Genomic DNA, 19,444 nt, shown 5'->3' with positions numbered 1-19,444 from the left:
ACCAGACGTACCACATCCATGACATTCGGGATGGGCTCAGTAGCAGCTCAGGATGCCGTAACATCTACATAGTGTGTCCGCATCCTACATGGACGGCTGATCCACCAGCAAATTCTTGTGTGTCGGCTGATTGTATTTATCACACAAGTTTATTGGTGGTGCATGCGCTGCATTGCTTCGCTCCATGTACTCAGCAGAGGCTGTGGTAATAGGCCATTGTGTTCATTGACAAACATTACTTCTAGCAGATGAGCTTGTGTGGAAAGACCCTCCATCTTAAATCTCCATATTTGTCTAGATGCGGCTGCCGCTAGAGCATTGTGCTTGCTGCATGCAGTATTATCATTGGATGAGTACAACACCTGTATGCAGTGTTATCATTGGATGAGTACAATACCTGTATGCAGTGTTATCATTGGATGAGTACAATACCTGTATGCAGTGTTATCATTGGATGAGTACAATACCTGTATGCAGTGTTATCATTGGATGAGTACAACACCTGTATGCAGTGAGCTCTTTACCCCCCTCTGGTGGCGGCAGTATACACTCAGAATGTTTTCCATGCATGGGATTTGAAAACACACAGATCGGGCGCTACATAAAGCCGGTCCCTTATTTAAGAACACGGGACTTACAGACGACCCCTAGTTACAAACAAACCTCTGGATGTTGGTAATTTACTGTACCTTAGTCCCAGACTACAATGATCAGCTCTAACCGTTATCAGAGGTGTCTGCGACTAAACTTATTGTTAATCCTGGTTTTGATGACAACACAACATTTTAACATTTTCACAGAGGCCAAAAAATTTTGACTGGGGCTACAATTATAAAATATACAGTTCCGACTTACATACAAATTCAGCTTCAAGTACAAACCTACAGAACCTCCCTTGTATGTAACTCAGGGACTGTCTGTATGTAGAAATAGATCCCCATTTGATTAAGTAACGTTGTAGATGTGAATTGCAATGTGTACAGGTAGTTGTGGTAGGACACAATAGTTTATATTATTGCAATGATGTTAGTGTTGATGTGTAACAATGATTTATTATTAAACAGACTTTATTGTTTTTATTTTTTTAGGGTCTTTCTGGAAAATCAGGACCAAGAGGCGAGAGAGGACCCTCAGTAAGTTATTTACAGCTTATTGCTATATGAATGGTCTCTCTTCAGACATCTATCAGTCACCGCATTATCATCCATTCATCCTCCCCCCTGGTTTGTGTTACACGTGCCTCATGCTGCACAATGTGCTGCACCTTCTGCTGCGCCATTTATTTGTTTAGACACATTTTGCGTCTCACCTAAGCAGGAGGTGGAGCTTATCATAATGGAGGCGTGGCTTGAATTAAAAAATTTTTTTGCCATAAACGAAGCAAATGACCGAACAGTAAACAAAATCCCAATAATTTCTTGTTCAGTTCTGGTTCCAGACAATCTGCCTTGTGCATGGGGCTAAGTGACTCTTGCTTTTTCGTATAAAATGTGGATTTTGTGTACACAATACAATTTTATTACTTTATATGTTTATTAATTATCCGTTTATTTGACAGGGTCCAAGAGGACAAAGAGGACCCCGTGGGGCCACCGGAAAGTCAGGACCAAAGGTAGGGGAACAAGTATACAGGGAAAAAGGTTCTGTCCAATACTGACAAGTAATGAGGTCAGCGACACCCGGGCCCTGAGCCAGGAGCAGACAGCGCCACCTATACTGCAGTGGTGGGGCCGCGCTATTGCAGCTCATTCCTTATTCATATAATAACAATAATAATGTTACAATAAGTAATAAGTTATAATAAGTAACGTCAGATATTTCTTTGTTCCCCTCGTGTTTCTATCTTGTCATTAGCCACAAGATTTACCTATTGTCTCCCCCCCACAGGGCACATCCGGAGGAGATGGACCTTCTGGTCCCCCTGGAGAAAGAGTAAGTCCAGATCTTTAACCAATGAATAATTTTGTATCCATAATCCTCTGACTGTCCCTTTTATTCCCTGTACATTGAGAATCTTTCCACGGTTTATGATTCCGCAGAATTTCTGTCATTCCTATTTTCCTTTGTCCTTCTCAGTGTCTGTATCTTATATGTAACAATGGTTCATTAATAATATCATTATCTCAAGCTTCTCCATCTTTGCCTCTCAGTGTTTCCACCTGTTTGTCCTCTGAGCTTTCTTCTTCTTTCTCTCCAGGGTCTTCCAGGACCACAAGGCTCTAATGGCTTCCCTGGACCTAAAGGACCTCCCGTGAGTACATTATACAGTCCTTGGCACCGACTAGGTTCCAATCTGAATAAACTGTAATAATATGTCAGGGTCTCCTCAATGAGAACCAGTGCCCCCACCCAAGACTAGATCCAAATTCTTATATTGACCAGACCATGACCAGAACCTCCATCACCCTGCTTTCAAACCACAATGATTGGGTCAAGGCTACGAAGACAGGAAAATATATTGTAATATATTACAATATGTAACATTAAAGTGATCATTGGGGTAAAGATTATTATTTTGGCCATCACTCAGCTCTAGTCAAGTGAAGCAAACGCCATTTTTTCTGGATCAAGCAATGTCCTCAGGGCCTCATAATCGCCCTTCCAACTTCATCCTGCACATTAGACATGAAAATACACACACACACACACATATATATATACACACACCAACATATACTCACAGCACCATACTCATACACCTTATACGTAGTTCTCAGCAGCAGCCTCCGTAACTAAGATACTGTCTAGAAACCCCCCTCCAGCAACCACCCTCATTAACAAGATGTCCAGCAACCCCCCTCATGCATAAGATGTCCAGCAGCCCCCCTCATTATTAAGATGGCCAGCAGCCCCCCTCATTAATAAGATGTCCAGCAGCCCCCCTCATTAATAAGATGTCCAGCAGCCCCCCTCATTAATAAGATGTCCAGCAGCCCCCCTCATTAATAAGATGGCCAGCAGCCCCCCTCATTGATAAGATGGCCAGCAGCCCCCCTCATTGATAAGATGTCCAGCAGCCCCCCTCATTAATAAGATGTCCAGCAGCCCCCCTCATTAATAAGATGTCCAGCAGCCCCCCTCATTACTAAGATGTCCAGCAGTAGCCTAGACTCAGGTCCATGACTATTAAATTAGCCAGATTTGTCAGTGTCCAATGTAAAAGTTATCTTAAAGGATCCATAATGTCAAGTGCCTCATGTAAAATCAAATAAGACTCCATTGTAAAAAGGGTCATAATGAGAAAATCCTAATGACATCACTTTATAGACAAGATGATTTCTATAAAGAGGGGACAGTAAAGTAATTTCTCTGCTTCTTCTTCTCTAGGGCCCCCCAGGAAAAGATGGAATCCCAGGACATCCCGGACAGAGAGGAGAAGTGGTGAGTATTGGGATTTTTAGTGTATGGTCTCTAATAATACCATACTGAGCCGTCACAACACTGCCATACAATATCATTACTCATCTTATGTCTATTCGTAGGGTTTCCAAGGTAAAATGGGAACCACCGGACCTCCGGGTGTTGTCGGACCGCAGGTATGATGCATGTAGCACATATATTTGTTATAAATTCTCTACTTCCTCATTTTAAACATTGATCGAGCATCTAAATGTCCATCACTGTACAGGGAGCTCAAGGAGAATCTGGACCTATGGGAGAGAGGGGGCACCCGGGTCCTCCAGGACCCCCTGGAGAGCAGGGCCTGTCTGGTGCATCTGGGAAAGAAGGCACCAAGGTGAGGAAACCACTTCTGCTGTTTACCAAAATTTTTGTTCACCTCCACATTTTCCATTGTTCTATAGATGGAAAAAGGACACAGGTTTATCAATTCATGACTCCATTGCCCTTCCCAAGTTTCTTTCCCAACTCCAACTTACTGTCCTGATACCTACCAATCGTTATTTCTTCACAGGGAGATCCTGGAACTGTCGGTGTCCCTGGAAAGGACGGTCCGGCCGGATTGAGAGGATTCCCAGGAGAGAGAGGCCTCCCCGGGACACCGGTGAGTAGCACCACACAGATCATCATCATTAGTAGTAGTAGTAGTGCTGGTAGTTGTGGTACATGTCATTGTCTTACACAGTGGCGTAACTAGAAGCTGATGGGCCCCAGTGCAAAGTGTGTGCCAGGCCCCTGACTATAATGTATGGTTTATAGTAATAGTCTTCTCAAATGGGAAAGTCACACCATAAGGGCCCCCTAAACCTCATGGGCCCTGGTGCAACCGCAACCTCTGCACCCCCTCAAGTTACGCGCCTGGTCTTACATCATTTTCTGAGACATTTTTGTGTTCATTAGTTGACACAAACACCATAAACACCAGAGATAAATACAATTGCGGTAAAAGATGATTCCCTCTGGATAACACCAGAACCTAAAGTAAAGAAATCTACCAAAGATATTCCATCACATGTAGAACTTATGGATATCTATGTAATGTGAATATATAATATATAAGTATCATATCAATGGCGATGCTTTGGAGGAAACCTGTAGGTGCTGCAATCTGTAATAGTAACATGGGGGTGACCATCATGTCTAAGTATCTGGCAGAGACCAGCAGTGCCTGACAGACCTCACCTACTAACGGGGTTCATTCTTTTTCTGCAATTCTATCCATCATTTTACCTAGAAAGAAATTACATTGTGACATTATTCAAAGCATTAGTATTTTGCTGCCATTTTTAAAAGCCGATTCGGCTGAAGCAATTCTTGGACTTCCCTGCTTCTTCCTAGTCACTACATCGATATGTATATAGACCGAAAATAGATCAAATCTGTTACAGCTTTTTATATTTGTATCTTTATACATTGAGACGAGGGAGTTCCCTGCAGTCGCCTTCTACAAGTTACAAGAAAGTTTTCTGACGCGTCTCCAGAGCCCGAAACAATTTCTCTTTGCAGAAGTTTTAAAAACTCAGAATTCACAAATAAACTATAAAACACAGATAATTAAAAAATGTAACAAAACTATAAGACACAGAAACTGTAACTGTAACTCTAAGAATCGCCAATGTTCTATTTATTATTTATATTTATTTATTTATGTAAATAGTAACTATAAGACACAGATAATTCAAAATGTAACAAAAACGAAACACATGAGATACAAACAATCCTGACAGTATCAGGGTCCAGTATGTGACAGGAATATTGGAAGCTCACATTTTTATATATGAATTACAACACGGAACCTTGAGAGTAGCTAAAAGTTTTAAGAATATACAAAAGTTCTTTATTGTGAATAAATTTGTGTATTTTAGACTTTTCTAACTGAACCAATGCAAAAAATAAAAATGATATTAGAAAGTTTTACATTTCCATGTATGTTTATTTGTGTCAACTTGAAATATCACTACAATCTCCACTTTTCTTTGTCTTTAGGGTGGTCCCGGGCTGAAGGGTAATGAAGGTCCAGCTGGTCCCCCCGGTCCGGCAGTAAGTTCTCATCTTTTCCATACAGTCTCCTCCATGTGTTGTAGGTCTCCGTTACATATATGTTACATGATGACTTGTTATTCAATATCGGGTGGTGATTTGCATATCCTGAACATAGAACAATTTTACTTTTCCGGAGCTAACCATTACTATTCCATTATTACTATTATGCTGGGGATTGATGGAGTGTGGGGCATCGAGCTCTTCTCAGTCTTTAGGTCTGTGTTGTATTCAGGCTATGATTTTTCAATCCATAGGGATCTCCTGGAGAAAGAGGTGGACCAGGACAAGGTGGACCTATTGGACCTCCCGGAAGACCCGGCCCTCAAGGACCTTCTGGCGCTGCTGGAGAAAAGGGTGTTCCCGTATGTATAAATCTGGGTGGCCATGAGGTCTATATACCTGTATCCAGGCTTAGTGTATAGATCTGGGTGGCCATGAGGTCTATATACCTGTATACAGGCTTAGTGTATAGATCTGGGTGGCCATGAGGTCTATATACCTGTATATAGGCTTAGTGTATAGATCTGGGTGGACATGAGGTCTATATACCTGTATCCAGGCTTAGTGTATAGTTCTGGGTGGCCATGAGGTCTATATACCTGTATCCAGGCTTAGTGTATAGATCTGGGTGGCCATGAGCTCTATATACCTGTATACAGGCTTAGTGTATAGATCTGGGTGGCCATGAGGTCTATATACCTGTATACAGGCTTAGTGTATAGATCTGGGTGGCCATGAGGTCTATATACCTGTATACAGGCTTAGTGTATAGATCTGGGTGGACATGAGGTCTATATACCTGTATACAGGCTTAGTGTATAGATCTGGGTGGCCATGAGGTCTATATACCTGTATACAGGCTTAGTGTATAGATCTGGGTGGCCATGAGGTCTATATACCTGTATACAGGCTTAGTGTATAGATCTGGGTGGACATGAGGTCTATATACCTGTATACAGGCTTAGTGTATAGATCTGGGTGGCCATGAGGTCTATATACCTGTATACAGGCTTAGTGTATAGATCTGGGTGGACATGAGGTCTATATACCTGTATACAGGCTTAGTGTATAGATCTGGGTGGACATGAGGTCTATATACCTGTATACAGGCTTAGTGTATAGATCTGGGTGGACATGAGGTCTATATACCTGTATACAGGCTTAGTGTATAGATCTGGGTGGCCACGAGGTCTATATACCTGTATACAGGCTTAGTGTAAAGATCTGGGTGGCCATGAGGTCTATATACCTGTATACAGGCTTAGTGTATAGATTTGGGTGGCCATGAGGTCTATATACCTGTATACAGGCTTAGTGTATAGATCTGGGTGGCCATGAGGTCTATATACCTGTATCCAGGCTTAGTGTATAGATCTGGGTGGCCATGAGGTCTATATACCTGTATCCAGGCTTAGTGTATAGATCTGGGTAGCCATGAGGTCTATATACCTGTATACAGGCTTAGTGTATAGATCTGGGTGACCATGAGGTCTATATACCTGTATACAGGCTTAGTGTATAGATCTGGGTGACCATGAGGTCTATATACCTGTATACAGGCTTAGTGTATAGATCTGGGTGGCCATGAGGTCTATATACCTGTATACAGGCTTAGTGTATAGATCTGGGTGGACATGAGGTCTATATACCTGTATACAGGCTTAGTGTATAGATCTGGGTGGCCATGAGGTCTATATACCTGTATACAGGCTTAGTGTATAGATCTGGGTGGCCATGAGGTCTATATACCTGTATACAGGCTTAGTGTATAGATCTGGGTGGACATGAGGTCTATATACCTGTATACAGGCTTAGTGTATAGATCTGGGTGACCATGAGGTCTATATACCTGTATACAGGCTTAGTGTATAGATCTGGGTGGCCATGAGGTCTATATACCTGTATACAGGCTTAGTGTATAGATCTGGGTGGACATGAGGTCTATATACCTGTATACAGGCTTAGTGTATAGATCTGGGTGGCCATGAGGTCTATATACCTGTATACAGGCTTAGTGTATAGATCTGGGTGGCCATGAGGTCTATATACCTGTATACAGGCTTAGTGTATAGATCTGGGTGGCCATGAGGTCTATATACCTGTATACAGGCTTAGTGTATAGATCTGGGTGGACATGAGGTCTATATACCTGTATACAGGCTTAGTGTATAGATCTGGGTGGACATGAGGTCTATATACCTGTATACAGGCTTAGTGTATAGATCTGGGTGGCCATGAGGTCTATATACCTGTATACAGGCTTAGTGTATAGATCTGGGTGGCCATGAGGTCTATATACCTGTATACAGGCTTAGTGTATAGATCTGGGTGGCCATGAGGTCTATATACCTGTATACAGGCTTAGTGTATAGATCTGGGTGGCCATGAGGTCTATATACCTGTATACAGGCTTAGTGTATAGATCTGGGTGGCCATGAGGTCTATATACCTGTATACAGGCTTAGTGTATAGATCTGGGTGGACATGAGGTCTATATACCTGTATACAGGCTTAGTGTATAGATCTGGGTGACCATGAGGTCTATATACCTGTATACAGGCTTAGTGTATAGATCTGGGTGGACATGAGGTCTATATACCTGTATACAGGCTTAGTGTATAGATCTGGGTGGCCATGAGGTCTATATACCTGTATACAGGCTTAGTGTATAGATCTGGGTGGACATGAGGTCTATATACCTGTATACAGGCTTAGTGTATAGATCTGGGTGGCCATGAGGTCTATATACCTGTATACAGGCTTAGTGTATAGAATATTCCTCTATTACTGAGTCTAGTTGTATATTGAGTCCATGGCGCTGGTGATCGATGTGTTTGGCCTCTGTCATTGTCTCATCCGCTCTGAATACTCCATGTGATACGTCATTGGTGATGCCTTGGACTTGTCCTGGGGGGGGGGATCGAGGTAGAACTTACCCCCAAGAGAGAATTTGCTGAATATAAAGACAGAACGACAGATTATAATCCTGTACAGTAATGACTGTTCTAGTTTCCGGTGTCTCTGTGATTTCTGTATTATTATCTAATTCTGTACATTCTGCATTTTCTTATAGGGTGAGAAAGGTCCCATTGGTCCTGCAGGTAGAGACGGAGTGCAAGGACCTGTGGGTCTTCCTGGGGCAGCCGGACCTCCTGGAATCTCCGGAGAAGACGGAGATAAGGTGAAGTTTTTGTGGTGGCTACAGAGACTCAATGTAGAATGTTATGACCCTGTGTAACTGTGTAATAGTGTCACACACTGCAGAGGTCCGATCCCTCTGTATGTATCTTGTATGACGTTGCTTTGTGTAGTCTTCAGTATGTAATATAGTCATTGCTCCTGTTCTTATCATCTCGCAGGGTGAAGTTGGGGAGCACGGACAGAAGGGAGCCAAGGGGAACAAAGGGGAACACGTAAGTATCTGGATATTTCGCCACTTTACCGGCTCTTCAATGTTCCTTACCTAAGATTATGACTATAACTATTAAACCAAAGCAGATGCACAATCAAAGTCCCAGCTAAAACATGGCCGCTGCCTCTTGTGATACGTCTACTAAAGCTTCAGATCTTAGGCCATTGGTATATTAGGTGGAAAATAAAGGGAATCTCCCACCCAACACCATCCTGATACATTACTCCTAGATCCAGGCACCAGGACTGTGGTATCTTCTTGTATTGCTTAGCCATTGCCTTATTCCTTCTGAAATCAACTTTGAAAATTATGCTAATGGGCCAGAGAGGCAACCCTAGCTCTTCTTTGATGTGACTTTACACTGTCTCAGCACTTCCACGAGGATGAGACAGTGTAACAGCCTGTAAAGCCAGATCACAGAGGGGCAAGGGAAGGCGCACAGGTTCATTAGCATAATTATATAAGTTGATGTTAGAAGGAAGGAGGCCATAGATAAATAAATATAAGAAAATCCCGCAGTCCTGGTTCCTGGATCTATGATTATGTCCCTGGGTTATCAGGATGGAGTCTGATGGGACACTGCCCTTGACCTTGTGATAGGGAAGTATATATGTGGCCATTGTAGTCTCCAAATACTTATATATACTATATATTGTGTAGTACATGTATATAGGCATCTTAGACGTTCCATCAGCATAGGATGTATCCTCCAAAGAATCCAACAAGAAACAACCAATGTATCACATACAAATATATTCCAGATACTAATGAAAGCCCAAGTGTTCCCCATAGTCATTGCAGCTTACAGTCTATGAGGATGAGGGGGTGACACAAGAGCTTACAGTCTATGAGGATGAGGGGGTGACACAAGAGCTTACAGTCTATGTGGATGAGGGCGGACACAATAGCTTACAGTCTATGAGGATGAGGAGGAGACACAAGAGCTTACAGTCTATGAGGATGAGAGGTGACACAAGAGCTTACAGTCTATGAGGATGAGGGGGTGACACAAGAGCTTACAGTCTATGAGGAGGAGGGGATGACACAAGAGCTTACAGTCTATGAGGAGGAGGGGTGACACAAGAGCTTACAGTCTATGAGGAGGAGGGGATGACACAAGAGCTTACAGTCTATGAGGAGGAGGGGATGACACAAGAGCTTACAGTCTATGAGGATGAGGGGGTGACACAAGAGCTTACAGTCTATGAGGATGAGGGGGTGACACAAGAGCTTACAGTCTATGAGGATGAGGGGGTGACACAAGAGCTTACAGTCTATGAGGATGAGGGGGTGACACAAGAGCTTACAGTCTATGAGGATGAGGGGGTGACACAAGAGCTTACAGTCTATGAGGATGAGGGGGTGACACAAGAGCTTACAGTCTATGAGGATGAGGGGGTGACACAAGAGCTTACAGTCTATGAGGATGAGGGGGAGACACAAGAGCTTACAGTCTATGAGGATGAGGGGGTGACACAAGAGCTTACAGTCTATGAGGATGAGGGGGTGACACAAGAGCTTACAGTCTATGAGGAGGAGGGGATGACACAAGAGCTTACAGTCTATGAGGATGAGGGGGTGACACAAGAGCTTACAGTCTATGAGGATGAGGAGGTGACACAAGAGCTTACAGTCTATGAGGATGAGGGGGTGACACAAGAGCTTACAGTCTATGAGGATGAGGGGATGACACAAGAGCTTACAGTCTATGAGGATGAGGGGGTGACACAAGAGCTTACAGTCTATGAGGATGAGGGGGTGACACAAGAGCTTACAGTCTATGAGGATGAGGGGGTGACACAAGAGCTTACAGTCTATGAGGATGAGGGGGTGACACAAGAGCTTACAGTCTATGAGGATGAGGGGGTGACACAAGAGCTTACAGTCTATGAGGATGAGGGGGTGACACAAGAGCTTACAGTCTATGAGGATGAGGGGGTGACACAAGAGCTTACAGTCTATGAGGATGAGGGGGTGACACAAGAGCTTACAGTCTATGAGGATGAGGGGAGACACAAGAGCTTACAGTCTATGAGGATGAGGGGAGACACAAGAGCTTACAGTCTATGAGGATGAGGGGGTGACACAAGAGCTTACAGTCTATGAGGATGAGGGGGGACACAAGAGCTTACAGTCTATGAGGATGAGGGGGACACAAGAGCTTACAGTCTATGAGGATGAGGGGAGACGCAAGAGCTTACAGTCTATGAGGATGAGGGGAGACACAAGAGCTTACAGTCTATGAGGATTAGGGGGTGACACAAGAGCTTACAGTCTATGAGGATGAGGGGGTGACACAAGAGCTTACAGTCTATGAGGATGATGGGGTGACACAAGAGCTTACAGTCTATGAGGATTAGGGGGTGACACAAGAGCTTACAGTCTATGAGGATGAGGGGTGACACAAGAGCTTACAGTCTATGAGGATGAGGTGACACAAGATCTTACAGTCTATGAGGATGAGGGGGTGACACAAGAGCTTACAGTCTATGAGGATGAGGGGCGGACACAAGAGCTTACAGTCTATGAGGATGAGGGGGTGACACAGGAGCTTACAGTCTATGAGGATGAGGGGGTGACACAAGAGCTTACAGTCTATGAGGATGAGGGGGTGACACAAGAGCTTACAGTCTATGAGGATGAGGGGGTGACACAAGAGCTTACAGTCTATGAGGATGAGGGGGTGACACAAGAGCTTACAGTCTATGAGGATGAGGGGGTGACACTAGAGCTTACAGTCTATGAGGATGAGAGGGGACACAAGAGCTTACAGTCTATGAGGATGAGGGGAGACACAAGAGCTTACAGTCTATGAGGATTAGGGGGTGACACAAGAGCTTACAGTCTATGAGGATGAGGGGGGACACAAGAGCTTACAGTCTATGAGGATGAGGGGAGACACAAGAGCTTACAGTCTATGAGGATGAGGGGGTGACACAAGAGCTTACAGTCTATGAGGATGAGGGGAGGACACAAGAGCTTACAGTCTATGAGGATGAGGGGAGACACAAGAGCTTACAGTCTATGAGGATTAGGGGGTGACACAAGAGCTTACAGTCTATGAGGATGAGGGGTGACACAAGAGCTTACAGTCTATGAGGATTAGGGGGTGACACAAGAGCTTACAGTCTATGAGGATGAGGAGGGACACAAGAGCTTACAGTCTATGAGGATGAGGGGGTCACAAGAGCTTACAGTCTATGAGGATGAGGAGGTGACACAGGAGCTTACAGTCTATGAGGATGAGGGGGTGACACAAGAGCTTACAGTCTATGAGGATGAGGACACAAGAGCTTACAGTCTATGAGGATGAGGGGAGGACACAAGAGCTTACAGTCTATGAGGATGAGGGGTGACACAAGAGCTTACAGTCTATGAGGATGTTTTTTTATATGACGATTGGAAGATTCCAAGGCCCAGGAGCCACTAATGCTTCCTCCATGTAATCTTCTTACTTCTTCTTTTCTTTTCAGGGTCCTCCTGGTCCCCCTGGTCCTATTGGACCCGTCGGACAGCCAGGTACCCCGGTAAGTGCATCTGCTAAAACAATAAAAACATTACAGTGTCTGAAAATAAAGAAAACATTTTATTTTGTTTCCCAAACTTTCTAAAGTGTCAGACATATATTTACAAGGCTGGGTCTGGTTCAGGAAGGAACCCGTGTCACAAGCGATTCACGTTCATGAGAGATTTACGTCGCAGTCTATGATGCTTGTGACTTGTCCCCAAAAATTAAACAATTTGGGATTTGTGACAACAGTCACGTCAGGGATTCATCATGTAATTTGTTGCAACATTCACGATCATGAGATGTGATTTATCAGTGCAACATTGTGATGTACGAGCTGCACAGCCACAAACACCATGAAAAACTTCTATCCACACTATGGGGCTCATTTACTAACAGTCTGTGGAGCGCATTTTCGTTGGGTTTCCTGACAATTTCCATTGTGCGCCGCATTTAACAGGGGAGTTTCACGCACGCGATCGGATCTTGGAACATGCACATCGTTTTGCACGTGATTAGGGGGTGGGCCGTCGGACAACCCGTCGGATTCGGACAACGCGTAAGATTTAACACTTCGAATTGTGTCGCAAGACACGCACTTACAAGCACCGAGAAGAAGAAGGTGAACTCCAGCCGACCTTAGTGGGGAAGCGACGGATGCAGGAACTCAGGCGCACGAGCTACGTGAATCGCGCCGGACTTCATCTTCGTCGGACATTCCGAATCGGGGATCGCAACAGGACCGGGTAAGTTAATTTGCCCCTATGTGTTATTACCAGGCCTGCGCCAGTTTTTTTTATGGTCTTTGCACATAAATACTTTTACAAACTTGTATTTATGATGCATTTCCCGCAGTATTGTTTCAGGCTTGCACTACGCACTCACACAATACCCAATAAGTGGGCGTCCCGGGCACATTCACACTGCGCACCACATTTATGTCGGCCAGAAATTTGGAGCTGCCCGTCAAACTGAGTGCAACAGAAAAAAAGTTTTCAGAAAAAAGTTTTCAAGTTTTCAGGAATCTGTGGACAAACTGCAAGCGCTGCGATACCCCACTAATAATAAATAGCATAGTCATCAGCAGCAGGAGCTGTAACGAGGCTCGTGGAATATCTATAATATCTGTACTATGTCACAGATGGATATTGAGGATATAATATTTACATTGGTGAAAAGATTTTATACAGTTAATGAGCGGTAACTTCTGGCAATGTCAGTGTCATCTCCTCTGATGTTTACTTAGAATTTTTTTCTTTTTCCAGAAAAATGCGTCGCAACTAAATATTTTACCCTATGGAATCTCCAGCCTGGATCCGGTCCGGCTTTTAGTAACGGATTTTGTGTTTCTCTGCAGGGAGCTGATGGAGAGCCCGGACCACGGGGACAGCAGGGAATCTTTGGAGCTAAAGGAGATGAAGGTACACGAGGTTTCCCAGGGTCTCCAGGACCCATCGGGCTACAGGTGAGATAAAGTCATCAATTGTTCTCCATTACATGAAAAATTAGGGGAAACATTGAATTCACTGTTTAATTACTTCAGTGTTGCTGTCTGTTTCTAGTTGTCATTCAGGGATAACATCAGTACGATCACCCGCCTCAGTGGTCTTGTATAGACCAGCAGCCATGTATAGACACAAGACCACTGAGGCCGGTGATTGGCTGCAGCAGTCATGTATAGACACAAGACCACTGAGGCCGGTGATTGGCTGCAGCAGTCATGTATAGACACAAGAGCACTGAGGCCGGTGATCGGCTGCAGCAGTCATGTATAGACACAAGACCACTGAGGCCGGTGATTGGCTGCAGCAGTCATGTATAGACACAAGAGCACTGAGGCCGGTGATCGGCTGCAGCAGTCATGTATAGACACAAGACCACTGAGGCCGGTGATTGGCTGCAGCAGTCATGTATAGACACAATACCACTGAGACCGGTGATTGGCTGCAGCAGTCATGTATAGACACAAGACCACTGAGGCCGGTGATTGCTGCAGCAGTCATGTATAGACACAAGACCACTGAGGCCGGTGATTGGCTGCAGCAGTCATGTATAGACACAAGACCACTGAGGCCGGTGATTGGCTGCAGCAGCCCGTTATATAATATCATTGCTGCAGCCAGAGTAAACATTCAGCACTGAAGTAAATTGTGAATTAAAATGATTCATTTTCTTCTTTATAAGATTTAAAAGTCTCCCAACAAAATGTAAAATGTCCCGTGTATCAGTAATTCAGACATTCAGCGCAGCCAGCAGTGGCGGTAACCCGGGGCCCAAGCCTTCTAGGGGGCCCATGGCCACCCAAACCACCCACCAACTATTATACTGAGAAATCCTCGTACGTCTGCTCCTGCTCTCAATGTCAGGACCTTTAAAGGTCCAAAGGTCCTGGAACTGCAGATTGAAATCAGGTAGAAAGGACCCATCGTCCATTCCCCATAGTGATCCTAGTCCCAGATGTAGGAAGTGACTCCAGACTTGTAGGGGCCGTAATATTCCTACACTCCAGGGTCCATGGGGGTCTTACACCCCCCTCGGCGCGGCTGTAAATATCCTGTCATTAGGTTTTATAGCAGAAAGTTCCGCCTTAGTTTCTTAGAAACAAAGTGAAATACAAAGTCATTCTCAGACGCTGCAGGAAATGTCTGAATTGTTTGGAGGTAACTGAGGGTTCTGCTGGACCTTGGCTTTGGGTTTGTGTGAGCAGAGAGCGGATCAGACGGCGCCGGTACGTGGATAGCGGCTCTGGGTTTGTCTGAATCAGGAAGTTGTTACAATTAAGATCTGGGATCGGCATTTGATCTGAGTGATCAAAGTGGATCAAGTTCTGCTACAAAAGTGGTTCTGATCCAGTGAATGTGTTCGGCTGAAAAATACTAATTCTGCACAAGCCGTTCCTGAATCTGCTTATATATATATATATATGTGTGTGATACATAATATCAAGGATTAACCTAGGATTTAGAATGTGTCTTATATAAAATACTGTAAATCCTGCAGACATTTGTGGCTGATCTCTTATAGTTATTATACAGTAAATATAGGACAATTATGTAAATCCAGACATTTCCTTTGTCTTTTTCAGGGGCTGCCGGGTCCATCTGGTGAGAAGGGAGAAACGGGCGATGTCGGCCCCATGGTGGGTGTGGTCATGTGATGTATATGTGCAAAGCCATGTATCGCATATTATACTGAATGTAATCACTTTCCTCTGTTATTACTCAGGGCCCACCAGGACCACCCGGACCTCGCGGACCAGCCGGACCTAATGGAGCTGATGTGAGTCACTAGTAATCGTGTTATTAGTAATGTAACCGCGTCGCTGCAGCTATAAACGTGTTTCACTAACCTTGTATTACTCAATATTAACCTCATAGTACATGTTATGGTACCTACTACTAGGGTGGGCTCCAGGTTTCGGTAGGCCCCTGGGCGACAGAGCCTCAGTGGCTCCTTTACAGTGAACTCACTGGCGGCATTAAATATTCAGAAACTAAAACAGTCTCCTGTTCCCTAAAATATTCAATAGTTTATCATAGCAAATTGCCCTCTCGTGGTTATTATATATAAACCCCCTTACCCCCTATGGATTTATTAGATACAGCTCCCCTTACCCCTATGGATTTATTAGATACAGCCCCCCTCACCCCCTATGGATTTATTAGATACAGCCCCCCTCATCCCCTATGGATTTATTAGATACAGCCCCCCTTTCCCCTATGGATTTATTAGATACAGCCCCCCTCACCCCCCTATGGATTTATTAGATACAGCCCCCCTCACCCCCTATGGATTTATTAGATACAGCCCCCCTCACCCCCCTATGGATTTATTAGATACAGCCCCCCTCACCCCCTATGGATTTATTAGATACAGCCCCCTCAACCCCCTATGGATTTATTAGATACAGCCCCCTCACCCCTATAGATTTATTAGATATAGCCCCCCTCACCCCCTATGGATTTATTAGATACAGCCCCCTCACCCCTATAGATTTATTAGATATAGCCCCCCTCACCCCCTATGGATTTATTAGATACAGCCCCCTCACCCCTATGGATTTATTAGATATAGCCCCCCTCACGCCCTATGGATTTATTAGATACAGCCCCCTCACCCCTATGGATTTATTAGATATAGCCCCCCTCACGCCCTATGGATTTATTAGATACAGCCCCCTCACCCCTATGGATTTATTAGATATAGCCCCCCTCACGCCCTATGGATTTATTAGATACAGCCCCCTCACCCCTATGGATTTATTAGATATAGCCCCCCTCACGCCCTATGGATTTATTAGATACAGCCCCCCTCAACCCCTATGGATTTATTAGATACAGCCCCCCTACCCCCCTATGGATTTATTAGATACAGCCCCCTCACCCCTATGGATTTATTAGATACAGCCCCCCTCATCCCCAGGGATTCCTTATGGGGGCCCCGGCACTTGCCCAGGTATTCCCAGAGCTGGTGCCGGCCGTGCCGACTACAATATTCCTAATCTGTGTGTCACACTAATCAGCCATAACATTGTCAGTGCTAGGAATTCTTTATATATTCTTAATAAAACTTAAGATTGTTGCCTTATTCTAAAAGCAGGTGGTAGTGACATTCCAAGTTATGTTAAATCAGAAGACAATAAGCCGAAAAACTGGTCCTAAGATATTCATAGGGGGAGATTTATTAAAGGTGACTTAGGTAAAAGTGTTCTAGTTGCTCATGGCAACCAATCAGAGCTCAGCTTTAATTTGATAAACAGCCGTGGGAATATGAAAGCTGTGCTCTGATTGGCTAGAACAGTTCAGCTCTCAGACACATCTGAGAAATCTCCCCCATGGTCTTTAATGAGAAGTTGGCTAAAGCCCCCGATTCCCCATGTGCATGTGGCCTCCCAACCTTTCCAGGACATTAGAAATCTTATGAAGTATGGACGGGAATGTTTTGTTTGCTCCTCATCCTCCTGTGCACCGGGCCAACCATGAATGTCCATGGTGTAGTTGGGTGCAGAGGGCTCAGGGCAATAACTTCTGTATGTGTCTGACTTCTTCCTCCATCTCATGTCTCTTCGTTTGATGTTCTTTGCAGGGACCTCAAGGTCCTCCAGGTGGAATAGGAAACTTGGGACCTCCCGGAGAGAAGGTTTGGATCTTTTATTCTTGGAAAACAACACAAAAAACTTTAGTCCTAAACAATTTGTTGAGAGTCGTTTCTTTTACCTTTATAAATTATAGGGAGAACCTGGAGAATCTGGCGTCCCTGGTGTCCAAGGGGAACCCGGACCTAAGGTGAGAAGTTCAGGACATTCCAGTAGTTGCCAAGTTTATGTCTCATTATAATGTGGATCTAATAGATTACTATGCGGAAAACTTGTGTCTTTACCTTATTCTTTACTTGACAGGGACCACGTGGAGATAGAGGTGAAAAGGGAGAATCTGGGCAGCCGGGAGACCCTGGACCTCCAGGAGGAAAGGGTCCAACTGGTGATGATGGACCCAAAGGAAACCCGGTGAGAATACGGCCTCTTTATACAAGGGAAACTTTTTAGACGTTCATGAAAGTTATAAAGTTACAATTTTAAAGATTAAAAGGGGAAATAGAAAACCAGACGACCAAAACCTGGAAGAAACAAAGTATCTACATGTATATGTACATGGATGATCTGTACATGGATGTTCTGTGCATGGATGTTCTGTGCATGGATGATCTGTACATGGATGTTCTGTGCATGGATGTTCTGTGCATGGATGTTCTGTGCATGGATGTTCTGTGCATGGATGTTCTGTGCATGGATGTTCTGTACATGGATGTTCTGTACATGGAGAGTGCAATGTGGAAATACATCATGGAAAGAGGCCGGAGCTATGAGCTTTGTATTAATGGGGTTCTGTTGGAATCATTGGACTATTGGCCCTGAATTGATTGTGACAATTCTAATGAGGTTATTGAGGAATATTTGTACTTGTGTTGAACTTCAGGCAGCGCTTCCATATTTCTGCCCCCAAAAATACATGAACTGTTTTACTTGTCTGTTTTAGGGTCCTGTTGGATTCCCTGGAGATCCTGGACCACCCGGAGAGATGGGACCAAGAGTAAGTAGTCACCCCGAGGGGTTAAACATATGACTTTACCGATGGGTCAGCACCAGCTACAGTATAGATCAGGGATGATGCCCGGGGGCATGTACTGAGATGTATGATAAGATACGGGGAGATATTGTATTTTATACTGTCACTGCTCCTCACTGCCTATGAATGTGACTATAAAATGATGTCATGTGAAGTTATGTGCTATAGTTTCATTGCTGTAGACTAAGCGGTGGCGTAAAGTAACACAGAAGTATTATGAGATTTGCTTTTTTTAAACCATTAATTTCTATATTTGATTTCAGGGACAAGATGGAGCAAAGGGTGAACGAGGAGAGGATGGAGAACAGGGAGAGGCAGTAAGTGGATGTTCCTGAGTAACTTCTCATAGAGATGAGGGTTTTGGACATACTGAAAGGTGTTTATGCACATCCAAATTATACCAAGAGCTACTCCTTGTGACGCACCCATAGACATGCACACTCAGCAATGTGCAAGTGTCTGCAAAGGGGAGTGGAGCAAAGTAATAGGCCAATATGTAAGGTAGCACTAGAGGAACAGATTTCATACTGATCCATACTGGAGAATCAGTAATGTACATGCAGTGACCGTCCATCTGTCCCCTCTAATCAGCAGGTGAGGTCACATTTTCGCTTATGTAAATGTCTAGTACATGTTTAGTCTCCTCTGCTGTTCTGTATTCAGGAAAAGTATCTGTAATTCAACAATTGGAAGGAAACAACACCTAAAACCTGCATTAGAGGGTAACACTTTGGGGCTCATTTACTTACCGGGTCACTGGAGTTCACAGAAAGTGCATTGCCCGTGTATAATGCTGCGTGCCGCGATTCACTAAGTTCGTACGCCAGAAATCATGAATGTGTCTCTTCCCCGCAATGACCCGAAAGAGTTCATCATCTTATTTATGGTGCACCTTTAACATACGGTGTGTGATGCAAGTTAAGTATGGCATGCGGTCCAAATCAGTGGGACCGTCCA

The 19,444-nt window shown here is 44.3% G+C and overlaps 1 protein-coding gene across 11 annotated transcripts in view; it reads left to right on the top strand.

Annotated features, from left to right (window-relative positions):
• COL11A2 (collagen type XI alpha 2 chain) overlaps nucleotides 1-19,444 on the top strand; it is a 126,423-nt gene that overhangs the window by 92,967 nt on the left and 14,012 nt on the right. For all 11 annotated transcript variants that reach the window (XM_072125755.1, XM_072125754.1, XM_072125752.1 and 8 more), the window contains 21 exons: nucleotides 1,089-1,133; nucleotides 1,559-1,612; nucleotides 1,888-1,932; nucleotides 2,198-2,251; nucleotides 3,328-3,381; nucleotides 3,483-3,536; nucleotides 3,629-3,736; nucleotides 3,914-4,003; nucleotides 5,386-5,439; nucleotides 5,697-5,804; nucleotides 8,516-8,623; nucleotides 8,802-8,855; nucleotides 12,328-12,381; nucleotides 13,720-13,827; nucleotides 15,448-15,501; nucleotides 15,588-15,641; nucleotides 17,448-17,501; nucleotides 17,594-17,647; nucleotides 17,761-17,868; nucleotides 18,398-18,451; nucleotides 18,751-18,804. In XM_072125755.1, the coding sequence (XP_071981856.1) occupies nucleotides 1,089-1,133; nucleotides 1,559-1,612; nucleotides 1,888-1,932; nucleotides 2,198-2,251; nucleotides 3,328-3,381; nucleotides 3,483-3,536; nucleotides 3,629-3,736; nucleotides 3,914-4,003; nucleotides 5,386-5,439; nucleotides 5,697-5,804; nucleotides 8,516-8,623; nucleotides 8,802-8,855; nucleotides 12,328-12,381; nucleotides 13,720-13,827; nucleotides 15,448-15,501; nucleotides 15,588-15,641; nucleotides 17,448-17,501; nucleotides 17,594-17,647; nucleotides 17,761-17,868; nucleotides 18,398-18,451; nucleotides 18,751-18,804 (1,422 nt within the window). The remainder of the gene's footprint in view (nucleotides 1-1,088; nucleotides 1,134-1,558; nucleotides 1,613-1,887; nucleotides 1,933-2,197; nucleotides 2,252-3,327; nucleotides 3,382-3,482; nucleotides 3,537-3,628; nucleotides 3,737-3,913; nucleotides 4,004-5,385; nucleotides 5,440-5,696; nucleotides 5,805-8,515; nucleotides 8,624-8,801; nucleotides 8,856-12,327; nucleotides 12,382-13,719; nucleotides 13,828-15,447; nucleotides 15,502-15,587; nucleotides 15,642-17,447; nucleotides 17,502-17,593; nucleotides 17,648-17,760; nucleotides 17,869-18,397; nucleotides 18,452-18,750; nucleotides 18,805-19,444) is intronic.

Source organism: Engystomops pustulosus, chromosome 9 (assembly GCF_040894005.1).
Source record: "Engystomops pustulosus chromosome 9, aEngPut4.maternal, whole genome shotgun sequence".
Lineage (NCBI taxonomy): Eukaryota > Metazoa > Chordata > Amphibia > Anura > Leptodactylidae > Engystomops > Engystomops pustulosus.
This window is presented reverse-complemented; position numbering and strand designations above follow the sequence as displayed.